This window comes from Merops nubicus, unplaced genomic scaffold (assembly GCF_000691845.1).
Source record: "Merops nubicus isolate BGI_N331 unplaced genomic scaffold, ASM69184v1 scaffold51717, whole genome shotgun sequence".
Taxonomy (NCBI): domain Eukaryota; kingdom Metazoa; phylum Chordata; class Aves; order Coraciiformes; family Meropidae; genus Merops; species Merops nubicus.
The window spans coordinates 1-15,208 of NW_008619287.1; the positions used below are offsets into that span (position 1 = coordinate 1).

The 15,208-nt window shown below is 57.0% G+C and overlaps 2 protein-coding genes across 2 annotated transcripts; one reads left to right on the top strand and one right to left on the bottom strand.

Annotated features, from left to right (window-relative positions):
* Positions 1-6: 6 nt before the first annotated feature.
* NEIL1 (nei endonuclease VIII-like 1 (E. coli)) lies at positions 7-3,534 on the top strand (the record flags this gene model as incomplete). The annotated part of the gene is made up of 9 exons (XM_008943714.1): positions 7-50; positions 143-262; positions 421-484; positions 1,546-1,645; positions 1,805-1,929; positions 2,438-2,465; positions 2,929-2,990; positions 3,153-3,357; positions 3,515-3,534. Coding segments are annotated over 9 exons (768 nt in total), but the record flags the coding sequence as incomplete, so codon positions are not given.
* Positions 3,535-4,571: 1,037 nt separating this feature from the next.
* Positions 4,572-14,961, bottom strand: MAN2C1 (mannosidase, alpha, class 2C, member 1; the record flags this gene model as incomplete). The annotated part of the gene is made up of 24 exons (XM_008943715.1): positions 4,572-4,689; positions 4,776-4,879; positions 4,969-5,114; positions 5,192-5,271; positions 5,850-5,959; positions 6,077-6,220; positions 6,520-6,676; positions 6,859-6,963; positions 7,091-7,185; positions 7,326-7,408; positions 7,673-7,843; positions 8,349-8,434; positions 8,790-8,911; positions 9,416-9,539; positions 9,954-10,099; positions 10,394-10,489; positions 11,218-11,334; positions 11,676-11,768; positions 12,105-12,215; positions 12,391-12,497; positions 13,251-13,440; positions 13,920-14,097; positions 14,183-14,253; positions 14,838-14,961. Coding segments are annotated over 24 exons (2,878 nt in total), but the record flags the coding sequence as incomplete, so codon positions are not given.
* Between the last annotated feature and the right edge of the window lie 247 nt (positions 14,962-15,208).

The following is a 15,208-nucleotide window of genomic DNA, read 5'->3' on the forward strand; positions in this document are numbered from 1 at the left end:
TGGGAGCCTGACCGCGGGCCCTGCGTCCTTGCCGAGTACCGGGCCTTCAGGTGAGCACCGTGGTCCTGCCCCAGGGCAGGGACCAACCCGCCCCCGCCTCGGTTTCGGCTGCTTTCCTACCATTCGCGATTTACCCGTGCAGGGAGAACGTGCTGAAGAACCTGGATGACAAGGCTTTCAATAAGCCCATCTGCGAGGCCCTCTTAAACCAGAAGTTTTTCAATGGAATTGGGAATTACCTCCGCGCTGAGATCTTGTACAGGTGAGGTGGGCTGAGCACCCGCTGACCTGCAGTGGAGGTTTGGTCCCTGCCGCTCAACAGCTTCTTGCCTGAGCTGGCTGGGCCTCCTTGCTTGGTAGGCACGGGCAAGTGCTAGAACTGAGAGTTTTGGCTTGTGTGTAACAGATGGACTCTCTCAGGTTGAAGATCCCACCCTTTGAAAAGGCTCGGACTGTGCTGGAGGCCTTGAAGGAGCAGGAGCAGGCAAGGAGGAAGAAGGTGGGGAATAGTTGGTGCTTTCGCGGGCTCAGAAAGGGACACGTTTCCAGACAGATACCATAGCAAGGATTTGTTTGCCTGGGCTCCCAGGAGCCTCTTGGCTTCCATGCCAGGAGCCAGTCTGAGCTGAGAAATGTTCCCAATTCAGGTTTGGGCTCAGTAGAAGTGGAGGTGGTTCTGTGCACTTCCAGTCCGGGCTCATCCACTGTGCAGCTCTGACTCTGCTTTGGGCTGCACTGGGTGCGAAGCTCTGCTTCAGAGCTGTTGTTTTGGGCTTGTTCCAGCTCAGGGGTTGGGCCCAGTTTCAGTTTGTGTTTGGTTCCTCGCTCTGACGGGGCAGAACGTCATTGCAAGGCCCTTGCAGAGCTTGTGCAGCCTCTGTTGTCAGGTGGGATTCGCTGCTCTGAGTCTTCCCCAACCTGACACCGGGCATATTCCCTCCCCAGCTGTTGCCCTTGCTGTACGGGATCCTTCTCCTGGGGCGTTTTACTGGCACTTGCCATAAAGAGCTGTGTCTGAGCATGCCTGCCCTTCCCGTGGAGCTGCAAACGGGGCACAGCAGTTCCATCACCTCAGGCGTGTGGTGCCCGGGCACCTGCCCGTGTGCCACGCCAGTGCTCGGCTCTGCCTGGCTTCTGCTGTCAGGAAGCCTCCGGGTGTGTTTGGGGTGGGTGAAGAGGAGGGAGCCAGGGAAACGAAGCTGAAAAATCTCTAGGGAAGGCTGCAGTATTGCTCACGGCCCATCTCGTGGCCTCTGGGGAGAATGTGGCTATTTTGAAGGAGGCTGAAAACAAACCATGCAGCTCGAGGGCTGTTTTTACATGCTGCTGGTGTTTCTGTTTCATGCCTTTGTTGCTGTGGGGAACATGCTAACACACAGTTTGAAGCCTGTCACAACTGGGTGAGCTCACAACTGACACACGGTGGGGAGTGTGGCAGCTCATCCTCAGGAGGGAATTTGGCTGCTCTTGGGAAGGGGAGGGGAGACCCTGAGGAGGCTGAGCTGGCTGGCCAGGTGACTGGCCTCCTCTTCTCTACCCCTGCAGAATCCTTCCCTGACGCTGAGCAAGAAGCTGAAGCTGATGCGGGAGAACCTGGATCTCCTGGAGCTGTGCCACACCGTGCCCATGGAGGTCATTGCAACGGGTGAGGTGACAGGACATGGAGCCGGGGGACAGGGACAGCTTGGCGTGGCAGAGCTGCCTGGGCTTTGTGTTCCCAGCAGCAGGAGGTTTGAGAGGGCACCCTGGCACCACGGTCCCTGCTCCTTCTCTATTTCCATCCTTTCCCTCTCTCCCTTCCCAGAGAAAAACCTCTTGGACCCAGATAATTTAGATAATTACGCTGCGTTCAAGAACTGGCTGCAGTGTTACTTGGTGCCTGGCATGAGCTCCCTGCGTGATCACAATGGCAGGACCGTGTGGTTCCAGGTAGGAGCTTGGGGTCACTGTCTGAGGCTAGGTGGTCCCCAAACACTCCTCCAAGGTGACATCGGCCCATTTTCTGCTTCCCTAGACCCCCCAGCACTACGCTTCATTGCTGGGGTTCTCCCACTCCACCAGACTGGTGTGACCACTGGATGTAGAGGTGACAGGGACCCTCCATGCAGTGGCCAGCTGGCCAAGGGATGGCAGGCAGTCTGGAGCAGAGGGGCTGATGGCAGGAAGAAGGGGGCTCAGGTGGTCTGGCAGCCCTGTTCCTCCCTCTTGTGCCCCTGTGTATGGGTGAGAACCTTCTAGGAGGGGCAGGGGCTGATGGGAGAGTGCCCGGGGTACAGGGTAGGCAGAGCAAGCCTAGCTCAACTGCCCGAGCCTCGCAGGGAAACACGGCTGTCTCCCTCTCCATCTTGGCTGCGGGGTGGAGAAGGGGCAGGGATTCTGCTGCCGCTACCTGCAGAGAGACCATGCCTCAGCCGACACTCTCTCGCCTTCCTTGCAGGGAGAGCCTGGCCCCATGGCTCCCAAAGGTGAGTGCCTGCTCTCCTCCCTGTGGGGACCCGCTCTTGCTCTGGGAGGACTCCTGCCCCAAAGGCAGGAGCAAAGCCACTTGCCGCGGGGTGCTGATGGGCCTGTGATGGCCAGCGGCACTGGGGAATGGAGCCCACTGTGCCCAAGGCTTTCTACCAGCACACCCGCCTGGCTGCTTTTTCAGGCCAGCACCTGCATGCCCTCCCTCGCCTGTCAGGCCAGGAGGAGGAGGGTGTGCTCTCCCTGGGGCTGTAGGCCTGAACCGAGCAGTTTTTTGGCAGGGGAGGGCAGCTGGTGGGGGAGGAGAGACACCTCCTCAAGCTGTTGCTCTACCCCAGTGCTCAGCTCTCGTCCCTCAGTCCCTGACTGGCCTCTGTGCCACAGCCCATCCCCTGATGTGCGGGCGCTCTCTGCCCAGTCTTCTCCTCGCCCCGCTGAACCTGGGCACCTCTCCTCACGCAGGGCAGACGCCCCGCAAGAAGCGCGCTCAGCCGAAGGTGGAACCCGAGGCTCCGGCCCCCGAGGTGAGAGGCTTTGTGTTTGCGGCTCCTGCTGCTGGGTCTGGAAGCTGCCCTGTTCCCTGTGCCTTGCTCGGGCTGCTCCTGAGTTCACGTCGGGGCTCCTGCCTGGAGCTTCTCATCGTGTGGAGGTCCAAGCGCTCTGCTGCTGCTCTGCTGTCTGCACAGGTCACCACGCGCACCTTGAGACGGCGCCCCAGGGCTGCAGAGAAACCCCTGAATTCGGCCGAGGAGGAGGAGGAGGCGGCTGATGGGCTGAGGAGGGGACGTGCTCGCACAAGGAAGAAAGCAGATGCTACTCCGGCCTCGTCCGAGCCTGAGGTGCCGGCCAAAGCCAAAAGGAGCCTCCGGGCGTCTGGGCGCAGGGGCAGAGGTGAGGCTGGCGGTCCCCGCGGCTCTCAAATGTACAGGCAGGGGCTGTGGGAGAGCTCCCTTGTGTCGACGGGGTGCCAAAGGGCAGGGGAGGAGCTCTGGGGAGCAGAACCAGGTATCCCCTCACCCTCCTACTTGTTTCCCTCTCCATCTTCCAGGCGTGGCCCCGGTTGTGTGAGCGCCGCCTTTGAACTGCTGAAGAAAGAGCTCAGGGAGGGCCCCGGCTGGGGGCCTGGGTTAGTGCTGGGGAGAAACGGGGCTGCTCAGGCCCTGTGCCCACACCCACTTGCTGCTGCTGCATCCTGATCGTGTGAGAGGAGAAGCTGGGCTTGGCGATAGGGCTGATTTATCCAGTGTCCTCCTGCTGTCCCTGGGCATTCGAGGGGGATACAGGCCACAGACCACACATTGTGCTGGGCTCTGACCCTTCCCTCTGCCTCAGAGTGGATTCCCTCTTCGCTTCCTGGTTGCTGCCTGGATCCCTGTTTTTAGCTGAGCAATAAAGTATTTTTGTGTAGAAATCACCGTGCACACCTTTTTGTGCCAAGGATAACCCCTCTGTGCCCAGCCTCTTCCCCAGGTGCTTGGAGCAGGCTTCCCCTCCACTTAACACCCAACAAAATAAAGATAAGCTCTGTCCTCCCAGCCCCAGAAGGAGATTCTGCTGAGGAGGATGCCAAGAGCAGCAGCTAAAACAGAGCCCCTGGGAAGAGGCAGATCAATGTAGTTATCTGGAAATAAGGAAAGGGGCTGGAGCTTGTTTCCATTTAATTCTCTTGTTTACTTGTGTTTCTTCAAGGGCAGTGCAAGAGGCAGGCGGAGGGAGAGGGGAATGACTACAGTCTGTCTTTACACTTGCTGCTAGAGGCTGGACAAGGCGAAAGCTGAGACACAGGAGCCACTGTGGAAAGCTGCTGCTCCCTGAAGCCCTGGGGCTGGAGCAGAGCCCACGCAGGGCCCACCAGCCTGTCCCACAGCCTTGCCCACGCTTCAGCGAGCTGGGAACTCACTTGGGCCCTCCTTCCCTGGATGGGCAGGAAGTAGCGCCTCCTTTCCCAAAGGACACGGTTGTTCCAGAGCGCTGCTCTCCGATGGCTGGGTAGAGGCCCCTTCCTCGGAGCCACTGCCTCCTTGCACAGCTCTTGAGCTCAGGGAGGCCCCAGGTCGTGCTTCAGGCTCCCGGTGTTGGTCCAGGCTGGCTCTGTGGTGCTGGCATCACTGCCTCAAGGCGAAGAGGACGGAGAGCACACGGAAGGGCGTGAAGGACAGCCTCACGCCCCGCGGCTCCAGCTGCAGGCCGCCCTCTGCAGCAGGCCGCTCCAGGAGGTCGCAGCTGGGGAGGAAAGCAGTGAGTAGGCGAGGCCGACTGGGCGGCTCTCCACCCCCCCACGGGCACCCAGCCCTCCAGCACAGCCTTACAGCATCGCCTCCTTGATGGGGAGGGAGGTTTGGAGCCAGGCGGAGACCGTGCTGCCGTGCGCCTCGTACAGCCGAACCACCACGGCGTTGGGTCTGTCCTCAGCCTTTGGGGGAGTTGGAAGCGGGTCAGAGGAATGCATCCTGTCTCGCACCGCAGGGTACAGCCCTCCCCACGTCTGCCCCAGGGACTCACCTGCTTGACCGTCTCCAGCACAACCGCAGGCGAGCTGACGGAGAAGGCGCTCCAGGGCGGGCACTGGGCAGAGCTCCCTGGGACCACGTGGAGGGGGAAATTCAAGCTGTAGGCATGCTGGATCACACCGGCATCCTGGAAGGACCCTGCAACACAAGAACCTCTAGAGAGCCTCTACACATGCACAGCCCAAGATGGGCCCAGCTCTCCCATCAGCACTCACCCAGGTGAGGCATCACAGCGTAGGTGAACTGCTGGTGTGCCATGTCTGCCGTGGCATCGGGGGACTTGGGCGCTCTCAGCCTAAGGCCACAAGAGGTAGGTGAGGCTGGTGTCTCAGCAGTCACCATCCAGTCACCCAGAGTCACTCACTGTCACCCAGTGCAGAGCCAGAGGAGTGCTGTGACCTCGACGCCAGGGCCCAAGGTGGAAGCCAGCATACTGCTGGTTTCTGGCAACAGCAAAAGGACCCTGACACTAAAAAATCTGAAGGGTGTGTGTGAAACTTGTGGCTGATGGTGTCAATACAGAGCTCCTCCTAGCTTTGTATGCATGTGTAACATCTAAGTTTCTTCCCTCTCCTTAAGCCTCCCCTCCTCAGGTATGTTTTGGCCACCAACAGAAAAATTGCTTGACATAAATGTGGAGCTAATCTCTCTTGAATGATACCCGAGCATCACTCAAAGGAGTCACATTATCTTAGTCAGCTGTAGTGAAGCCAGCCAAAAGTTCTCAGACAACAACCAGCCACTTAGGCCAATACCAGACTGCTTCCTTATTAACTGATCATTTAGGACCAGGCGTTGCCTTGACTTCCAAGAGATGGCTTGGAAGGCGACTGAGGTTGCTGCAGCTCCACCCTCAGCCCAGCCCCAACTCACAGCGAGAGGCTGAGGACGTTCCCATGGGCCGACGCCCCATATTTGCAGTCGTTCAGCAGTGCCACCCCAAAGCCGTGCTCTGAGAGATCCAGCCACTTGTGAGCCCACACCTGCAGGTGGTACCAAGGGACGTATTCACCACCCAGACGTACTGTGCCTGGGAGTGAAAGCAGCCCCAGCACGGGAGGAGCAGCTCAGCCCCAGGGGCAGGCTGCCTCTCCTCTCACCTCAAACCGAGCCCAGTCCCAGGACGTGTTCCAGTGGGTTGGCCGCTGCAGGTGTCCAAACTGGATCTCGTAGGTGGCATTGGTGCTCCGGACCTGCACAGGGAACTCCACCTTCAGGAACTTGTGAGCCTCTTTCCACTCAACCTAAATGCAGTACAACAAGGACATCACTGTGGGGTGCTGATAGGCAGAGGCTGCATTTATCCCTCCCCAGCCAGACCAGGTACAGTAAAACTGGCATCTGGGCACAGGTGAGTTGGTGGGTCTCTTCCACTCTTGTCCCTCAAGCTGCTTTCCCCTAAGGCACAGGAGGATGGGCAGTGAGGGGCTCCAGGGAAGGAAAAGGGATGGGGGGGAAAGTAATTCAGACACAAGGTTCAGCTCCCCAGGGCCCTGCCTGCACAGCACAGATGTTGGTATGGCACAGCGGCCACTGGCCAAACCTGGGTCAGGAAGCGGAGGTATGGGCACGTGGCATCCAGGATGATCTCCTGGGTTAAGGTGCTGCTGCTCCCAACCTGCAGAGAGAAGCTTGCGCTTCCCCGCAGGCCCCCAGCCAGGGTGACTTCCAGAGGCTTTAGCAGCTTTGTCACTGGCTTCCTAGAGAAATGGATAAAGGCAGCGCTGGTCTCTGATCCAGGTTCCCAAATCCCAGTCCAGCCTCCCACACAGCAGCCACTCACTTCTCCAGAGTCAGCCTTTTGTTCCAGCTAGTGCTGACAGGAAGGCAAAAACCTCAGTGCAAAGTCAAAACCCAAGTGCTACACACACTACTTCTCTACCTGGTTTCCAAGTGATAATCCATCACATCCCAGGCATCCCAGTACAGGGGAACATCATCGAAGAGTGCAAACTGGTTGGCACAGCAGCCATCTGGGATGGACTCTCTGGAACAAAGCAGAACGGAGACACAGCGGCGTAAGAACAGCAGGCAGTGGAGAAGGGTGTACAGAGAGAAGAAGAGCCAAGGGAGCTTTGAGGAGCCTGGCTGCAGTAACAGGGTGATAGACTCACCTCTGGGAGCCCACCAGCCGAAGCGAGATCAGGTGCCCCATGCTGTCCAGGCAGACTGCAATCACCCCATTTTCCATGGCGATGGAGCCATCCTCCTTGGGGGAAAGGACAGAAACGGATTGCAAAGGCCCACAGTTGCAGATCTAGTTGCTGTGTGCTGGATTCCCTGGATTTCTCCCCAGTCAGCCTTTTCAGCAGGGAACACCAATGTGAGGACAATTGCCACTGTTCTCACCTGTTTCCTTACTGCCACAGGTTGAGGGGGCAGCAATGGCTCCCTCACTAGAGCATAGCCCATGCTGGGGACTGTCACCAGAGCTGGAAAGCAAAGAGGTTCTGTTCCAACATCCACCCGGACCTAACCCTAAACGATGCTGTGCTCCCCTACTGCTACCACCTCCTTTCACACCCTCCTCTTCATCCAGAGTTCAGGAACAACTTGAAGTGGGATAAAGTCCCAAGGAGCAATTTTTACAAGTCACTCAACCCTCCCCAGGGCAGGAAGAGGCAGAGTATTTCTCTGTCAGCTGCCTCTGCCCCTGTCCAAAACTGATACGTGAACTTTCCCTGAGCTAGACCTACCTAAAGTCTCTGTTCCGTCTGGCCCAGTCCTGGAGATGACCTCGGTCCGTTCCCAGGGCAAAGTGTTCAGCACAAGAGAGCTCTCGGGGCTTCCTTCCTTGGGGTGCAGCAGCCCCCCACACAGGGACTGCACAGCGTCCTCCAAGAGCCCAGTGCCAGCCCTGCGGATCTCTGAGCAACAGAAAGGCCCCAGTTGGATCCACAGAATCATTAAGGTTGGAAAAGACCTCTAAGATCATGAAGCCCAGCCAGGCCGTTCCTCACCTCCGAGTGTTTCTCGCACAATCTACACACACTTTGGCTACTTTCAAGCTACAATTACTAATTATCATGAATATTGGTGTTTCAAGTTTATAATTTTTCTTCTTTGTTATTACATGTTTACAATGAGCTGTGCCAGCTCAACTGGAAAATGGTGGTGCTGTTATAACGCTACTTGCAATCGCCCATGGGCAGGCAGGAGCAAACCTCTGGGGGCTATCCTGGCACGCCAGCAGCAAGCAGAGAAGTCAGCAACTCGGGCTGGTTTTTAATCCCCCGGCTAACTGTTCCCTGGTGGGTTAGCACTGTCGCAGACACATGCCTGGATGGCTTGGACCCACAGCGCCTGGCAGTCCAAGATGGCAATGCCTGCAGCTCCACCAGGCAGGACCTGATGGAGAAATTCCCTGCTCACCCGCGTAGGACTGCAGGGCATCCTCCACCACGAGCTCGATACAGCTACCTGGCAACACATCATGGAATTGGTTGAGCAGCAATAGCCTAGAACAGAAAACAGAAGCAGAGGAGAACACCGGATTTGTTCTGGCTTACCGAGCCCTGTTTGCAGAGGGACAAACATTACAACTGCTCCTTACTCCTCCCCCCCTAGCCAGCACTTGAGAAAATGATTATTTATGTAGCATCCTTTAAATCCCTTTACAGGAAAATGCTGAGGACTCGTCAATTGCCACCTTATTAAACCACAACTGCTATTTTTTTATCTCTCAGGGCTACCAGATATATTGTTGCACAAGTTCAAACAAGAACTTTGACAAGTTCAACCAAGCCTGGGTTGGAAATGGAGCTTCCAGCCAGCAGAATAGAGCTGTCTTCCAACAGTCCCAAGCTGTCTGACCTCCAGAGGCGCTGCAGCTGGCTGGCAGGGTACCGGAACGTGCCGTCCCGCGCCGCGGCCAAGGCACTGAGCACTTCCACATCGTGCAGTATTCGCTCGCACTCCCGATTCCCTTTCTTTATCTGGTGCCAGAGGAAGGAGAGCAGGAAGATGCTCAGGGAATCGGTAGCTGGCCGGGGATCTCTCACACCCAGCCAGCAGCGAAAGCCCAGCTCCACTGCAAGGCTGGTTATTTGTAGGAGACGTGAGTTTGCTATTGCCAGTGAGTTATTTTTTGCCACAGATCAAACTGGAACTCCCAGCTCAGGACAAAGCTTCTCCCGTCTGTTCTCACCCTCCTCCCCTTTTCCTGACTCTTCACCCAAGCTCTGCAACTATCTGCCTGCTAAAATGAAGAATGTGGCAACTGTTGACTGAGTGGGTCCTGCTGTGTCCAGGCTTCCTCCTCACCCCTTCAAGAAGGTGACAGTTTTTGAGCCCTGGCTACAAGGTGGCTCCTACTTTTGAGGCCTTAAGGGTGCTGCCTGAACCCTGGAGCCACTGAGCAGTACAGAACTGAGAGTGGCCACCTTGCCTGGGGGTGGGGGGAGGAGGGGGACCGCTGGCCCCATGCTGTGCACGGTCACCTGGGACTGGGTGGTATATGTGCCGTTGTGCAGCTCGAGGAAGAGCTCTCCCACCCAGGTGCACAGCTGTGACGACTCCTTCTCCAGGATGGAAAAGAGCTGATCAGGAGTGGAGATATGAACCCTGCGGAAGAGATGCACGGATGGTGATGAGCCAGGGGAGGGGCCTGTGACACAACCAATGGTGCATCCCAACCGAAAAGTGACAAACCTGGCACCAGGACCTCAGAAACCACAACACAACCCTGTGCAGTGTTCCCCTCGGCCTTGTCCTATCCCTCTGCCCCTCTGCGCTGCTCGCCACAGAGATCGGGACATTCCCCAGGCACTGCTGCTGGGCTGGCTTCTCACCCCATGGCTCTACCAGGGGCTCGCAAGCAGTTTAAGGCCACTGCATGTTCTTCCAGCTCTTGATGATGGAGACTCATCTCCCTGACAACCTGGCATTGCCCCGCTTGCTCCCTGCCCTCCTTTGGACACTCTTTAGGCCAGGCTGGGCCCAAAGCAAGACAACAGAGGAAGTGAGCCCTCTTCTCACCTTGGCAGCCCATCTGTGTCCTTCATTCTCTTCATCCTGTCCAGCATCTTCTGCGTGGGGCCCCCTCCTCCATCTCCAAAGCCGAAGAGGAGAACGCTGTGGTTCACACGTCCTTTGTCCTTGTTATTCTTCACCGTTTTCAGCATCTAAAGGGATTTTTTGACAGCTACAATCCCTTGGTGCTGGGCCGCAGCTCCTCACAAGGGCAGCCTTTATGGTGCAAAGCCCTATCTTGCCCCTCTTCCCTAGCCCAAGCTGCCAAAATCAGGTATGGACACAGAGGCAGACAACTGACTGCCAGGGACCCAAAGAGCCTTTGTCCAGCAATGGCACCACCTACCCCTCTCCCTTCCAATGCAGTGCCCTCTCCTAGGAGCCTCAGATCTGGCCCCAGGGGGCTGGCACTGCACTTCATGTGCAGGTTTGGCAACCTCACTCACCTCCTCCACTTGCCCGTGCATCCCATAGGAGTCACCAGGGGGGAAATGAGTCAGGACTCGGGAACCATCAATGCCTTCCCAGAAAAAGGTGTGGTGCTGGAGGGGAGCCAAAGGAAAGCGTGGTGTCTTGTCTGCCCCCCCTGTACCACACAGGGCCAAAATGCTAAAGCCCCATTGTTCCAAGGGGGTCCCAAAAGGAAATCTCTGGTCATGCTGGTACCAGAAAGACATAAATTTACCCTTAGCTTGGTGTTTCAAGGCTCCCGAACCCACCTCTCACACAAATGTGTGTATGGAGGGCAAACGTCAACCACACCAGCACAGAACTCGTGCACTAAGAGCTTGAGCTTCCTCACAAGCCCTGTCAGACAGAGCCCAGCACCTCCATCACCAGGAAAGTGCACGGGGGACAGGGACTTCAGTCCCTTGAGGATTCAATCTGGACCTTCAATTGCTCCCCACGAGGTTGCAGGGTGCCCTGATGGATCAGGGCAAGGAGACTTGCAAAAGAATGGGGAATGCCACAAGGGCAGAGGACAGAAGAGGAGAAGGTGGGTTTGCTCTTGGTCAGATCTGCAGGCAAGTCACAGCTTCCTGCATGGAAGCAGAAGGAATTTGCAGGCCAGGGGCCCCAGCCATGTCCCTCCTCTGCCCTAAACCCTGACAGAACACTGCTACTACCACGAACTGGTGGCTTCTGGAAGAGCCTGTGTCAGCTGAGCTGAAGGACTGGTTTGACCTGTGGAACCAGCAGGTCCAGCCCTGCAGATGGGCTCCAGCAACCTCAAGTCCAGTGCCCTGGGAAGCTGGGAAGCACAGCTCACCGGGAAGGTGTTCACCAGATTCCAGCTGAGCTTCTGTGTCAGGAACCGTCTGATCCCACAGCCACGCATTAGCTGGGGCAGCTGGGCTGAGTATCCAAATGTGTCCGGCAGCCAGAACTGGCAGCAGAGGGAGATACACGTGAGTCACGCTGGCCACAGACCACAACCTGAGCTCGTGGAGGGTTTCTTTGCTAGCCAGGCTCTCAGCCCTTCTTGCGGAGGGGACGGAAAATAGGTTAGACAAGGATTAATTTTTGAGACCTGCTAGGGACCTACAAGCAAAACAACCAAAGCCTGGGGCTGTGCAAATGGCCAAGATACAATTGGGAGTAGCTATTTACTCATCTTGGCTTTCTCTGCAAAAAGCAGGCCTAGGTGAGGCACCAGAACCAGAGGGACACCCTGACATGCAGCCAAAGGGGCAAGGAGAGGAAGGCATGCTGGAGAAGAGAGAGCACCTCCGAGCAGAGCCGGCCAAACTGCTCCTGGAAGAAGCGCTGTCCCTGGAGGAACTGCCGCACCATGGACTCCCCGCTCGGCAGGTTCCCGTCCTGGGGGAAAAGCAGAGGGACCCCACGTGGCGAGGTGGTCATGGAGCACCCCATCCCCACCCACAGTCACCCTGACCCGGCAGAGGGTGAAAGGAGAAACAAAGCTCAGCCAGGCCAGACTGAAGCTCCCTTCTCAGGAAATTAGGTGCCTCGGGAGCGGGATTGGGTTTTTTTCAAGGCCAGACACTGCAGAGACCTGCTGTTTTCTGAGCCTGGAGACCAGCACCAACGGGACCGGCTCAGGAAAGGCTCTGCTCTCCTTCTCCAGCGTCCAGACTGGTCCCGGAGGGATGGCGCAGGGAGGGTGTGGGGAGCCAGGCTCACCACCCTTCTCACCATTTCCACCCAGGTGCCTCCGACAGGAATGAACTGCCCCTTCACCACGAAGTCCCGAATCTGCGCGTAGAGCCCGGGGTACCAGCTCCTCACCCACTCGAACTGCTGCGCCTGCCAGGGCACAGGGACCAGCCTCAGCTCCCACCACCTCGCTCCACGCCCGTCTCCCTCCGCCCTGCATCCGCGCAGGATGCTCCCGCTCACCCCCCTCGTCTCCTTTTGAGGCGTGCTGGAGAAGCCACGTGCCCCAAGCAGAAGAATTGCTCCCCAGGGGCGGGTCGCTCACCTGGGAGCAGGCGAAGGTGAGCTCTGGGTTGCACTCCATCAGGCGGAGCACCGTCACCCAGCTCCGAGCACATTTACGGATGGTCTCCTCATACGGCCACAGCCAGGCTGCAGGGACAGACACAGGGCCCCGCTGGGGTCATGAGTCACGACCAGCTACTTTGGGAATGGGGCCGTGCTGCCTTTCACGGATCAGCCAGGGAAAATGTTAGAGCAAAATGCTGTCCCTGACTAAGTGCCTGACAGCAACACAGCCTTGGGCCTGCAGCCCCTGCTTCTCCTGCTGCCTTGTTACAGCACGTCCGGAGGAGGCCACAAAAATGATCCAAGGGCTGGAACCCCTCTGCTGGGAGGCCAGGATGAAAGAGTTGGGCTTGTTCAGCCTGGAGAAAGGAAAGCTCTGGGAAGACCTTCTGGTGGCCTTTCAGGACTTCAGGGGGGCTGTCAGAAAGCTGGGGACAGACTTTTGAGCTGGGCCTCTTGCGACAGGACAAGAGGTGATGGTTTGAAACTAAAAGAGGGAGCTTCAGACTAGAGAGAAGGAAGACATTTTTCAGACTGAAGGTGTTGAGCCCCTGTCCCAGGTTGCCCAGTGAGGCAGTGGATGCCCCATCCCTGGCACCATTCCAGGTGAGGTTGGCCAGGGCTCTGAGCAACCTGCTCTAGTTGCAGCTGTTCCTGCTCCCTGCAGCAGGGGGGTTGGATGAGATGACCTTGAAAGGTCCCCTCCCACCCAAACCAGTCTGTGATTCTATGATTCTTTCAGTGGAAACTGGACTAGGAGTCCCAGCTCTCCCCTTGGACAGCATGGCCTGGGCTGCAGGTCAGCACAGAAGGAAGGCTGTGCTGCTCTGCTCTCACCAGAGTCAATGTGGCAGTGACCCACGGCATGGATGGTGTGCTGGCTCTCGCCGTTCTTCTGCCTGAAGATGGTGGCAGCCAGGTCACGGGCAGCGGGGAAGGTGGAGGGGTCCGTAACATCACACACGTTGATCATCTGGTTGGCAGTGTACAGGGCCTGGAAGCTCCTTTGGTCTTCCTCCCCAAGGACCTAGGGTTAGGAGCGGTTAAGAGCTTGACTCGGAGCTCGGCACATCCTCAGGCCTCTGTGCCAGCTCAGGAGCCACCTGCCTCAGGGAAAACCCGCTGCCTCCTTCCGACATCTGACTCTGCCAGTGGTGCTAGGTAAACATCAAGTCCGTGCTGCACAGACAATTTTTTGTCTTTGCTCATGGGCCTTCTAAAGCCAGGTTATACATATGACTATCTCAGGGGGGGCCTGGTCTTAACAGATCCTGCCTTGGAGCAAAAAGCAGATAAAAAAAAAAACCAACCATGGCTTCTCTCTGTTCAGTTTTCTCCTACTCTAAACAATACTACTTGTGCTACAGCAGCAGGAGCAAATATTTGTTCCTCCGGTGCCTGCTGGTGCGAGGAGACAGGTCATGGAACAGTGGGAGGAGGAGATAAAATGAAGTTGTGGAAGGAGGTGAAAATTGTGAGAGAAGGGAAGAGAAGGAGCTCACACACCTTGGCCATGTCCAGCAGTATTTCCAGATCCACCAATAGCTCATAGACATCCCTGTTGAAGACAGCCAGCTCGGCCCTGCTCAGGGTGAACCTCCTGTCGGGGTCTGGAGGAGCGATCATGCTGCCCTTGCCGGCCCCAAAGAGGCCGTTACAGGCCAGCTCCACGTACAGCGTCAGACTGGAGGGGAAAGGGACACCATCAGGGAGCTTAACAGAAGCAGTTGGCCAAGAAAGTCCTGGCTCTGGCCAGGCTGACCTCTCACCTGTGGGGCTCCGACTCTGCCAGGCTGCGTGTCAGGATGTAGCTGGTCTTCTCGCCTTCCTTGGTCAAACCCTGCAGGGGGAAAGGGCGTGTTTAACACCCACCTTCCAAGGTCTGCAACGGTGGGCTGGGTGAGCAGGACAGTTCCCAGCCAGAACTTTAATTCTGCAGACCAGAATTTTAACTCCTGGTGGGGAGCAATCTCTGGAAAAGAGACTTATAAACCCACCACCAGCAGCCTTGCCTTTCTGGGCCAACCTCTGGCAATAACCCAGAAACCCTCTGCAGCCTGAGAGCACAGCACTCAAACCACAAGAGCAGTTCTCCCTCCCACCCCACATATCAGACTCTTCACAAACAGTGCCCTTCTCTGCACAGCAGCTTTTCCTGTCTTTAAAGATGGCTCTCCTACTGCCTCAGAGGCTACCACACGAGGCTAAACATCTCCACAACTACATATCCTCCCCCTGTTTTGCTTCATGGCCAGTTCTGTCTAGACCTCAAATTAGTTTTGGTTCTCTCCTGTTTGCCCCTGTGTTATTTCACGCCCCTCAACACATGTAGGCATTCCTCTGAAAAGGAACCACTCAAGATAACCACTCCAGGTAGCAGAGTGGCTGGCACAGCTGGCACAGCCCAAATCCACGGCTCCTTACCTGGACAGGCTGGGCGTTTCGCCACACCATGCCCTCCCCGTCACTCTCCCAGATGAAATGCACTTCACACCCTGCCCATGTTGGGGGGATGCTCAGCTCCACCTTAAACCAGCATGTCTCCCACCTGGAAAAAACAGCAGGCAGTAACCTCAGCCCACCGTGAGACCTTCTACCAAGGGGAACCGTACTTCCTCAGCTCCTCCATGGAAAAAGCAGAAGGGGGACAGCACACAAGTTTAATGATGTTTATGTAATAAAATAAAGATATAATGCTGCAGCCTGTCCACATAGACCTACTTTAGCCTCTGCCCCAAGACACAGCACAGTGTGGAGATGGCTGCCCATGACATGCCTTCAGTTTAAGTGCCTGT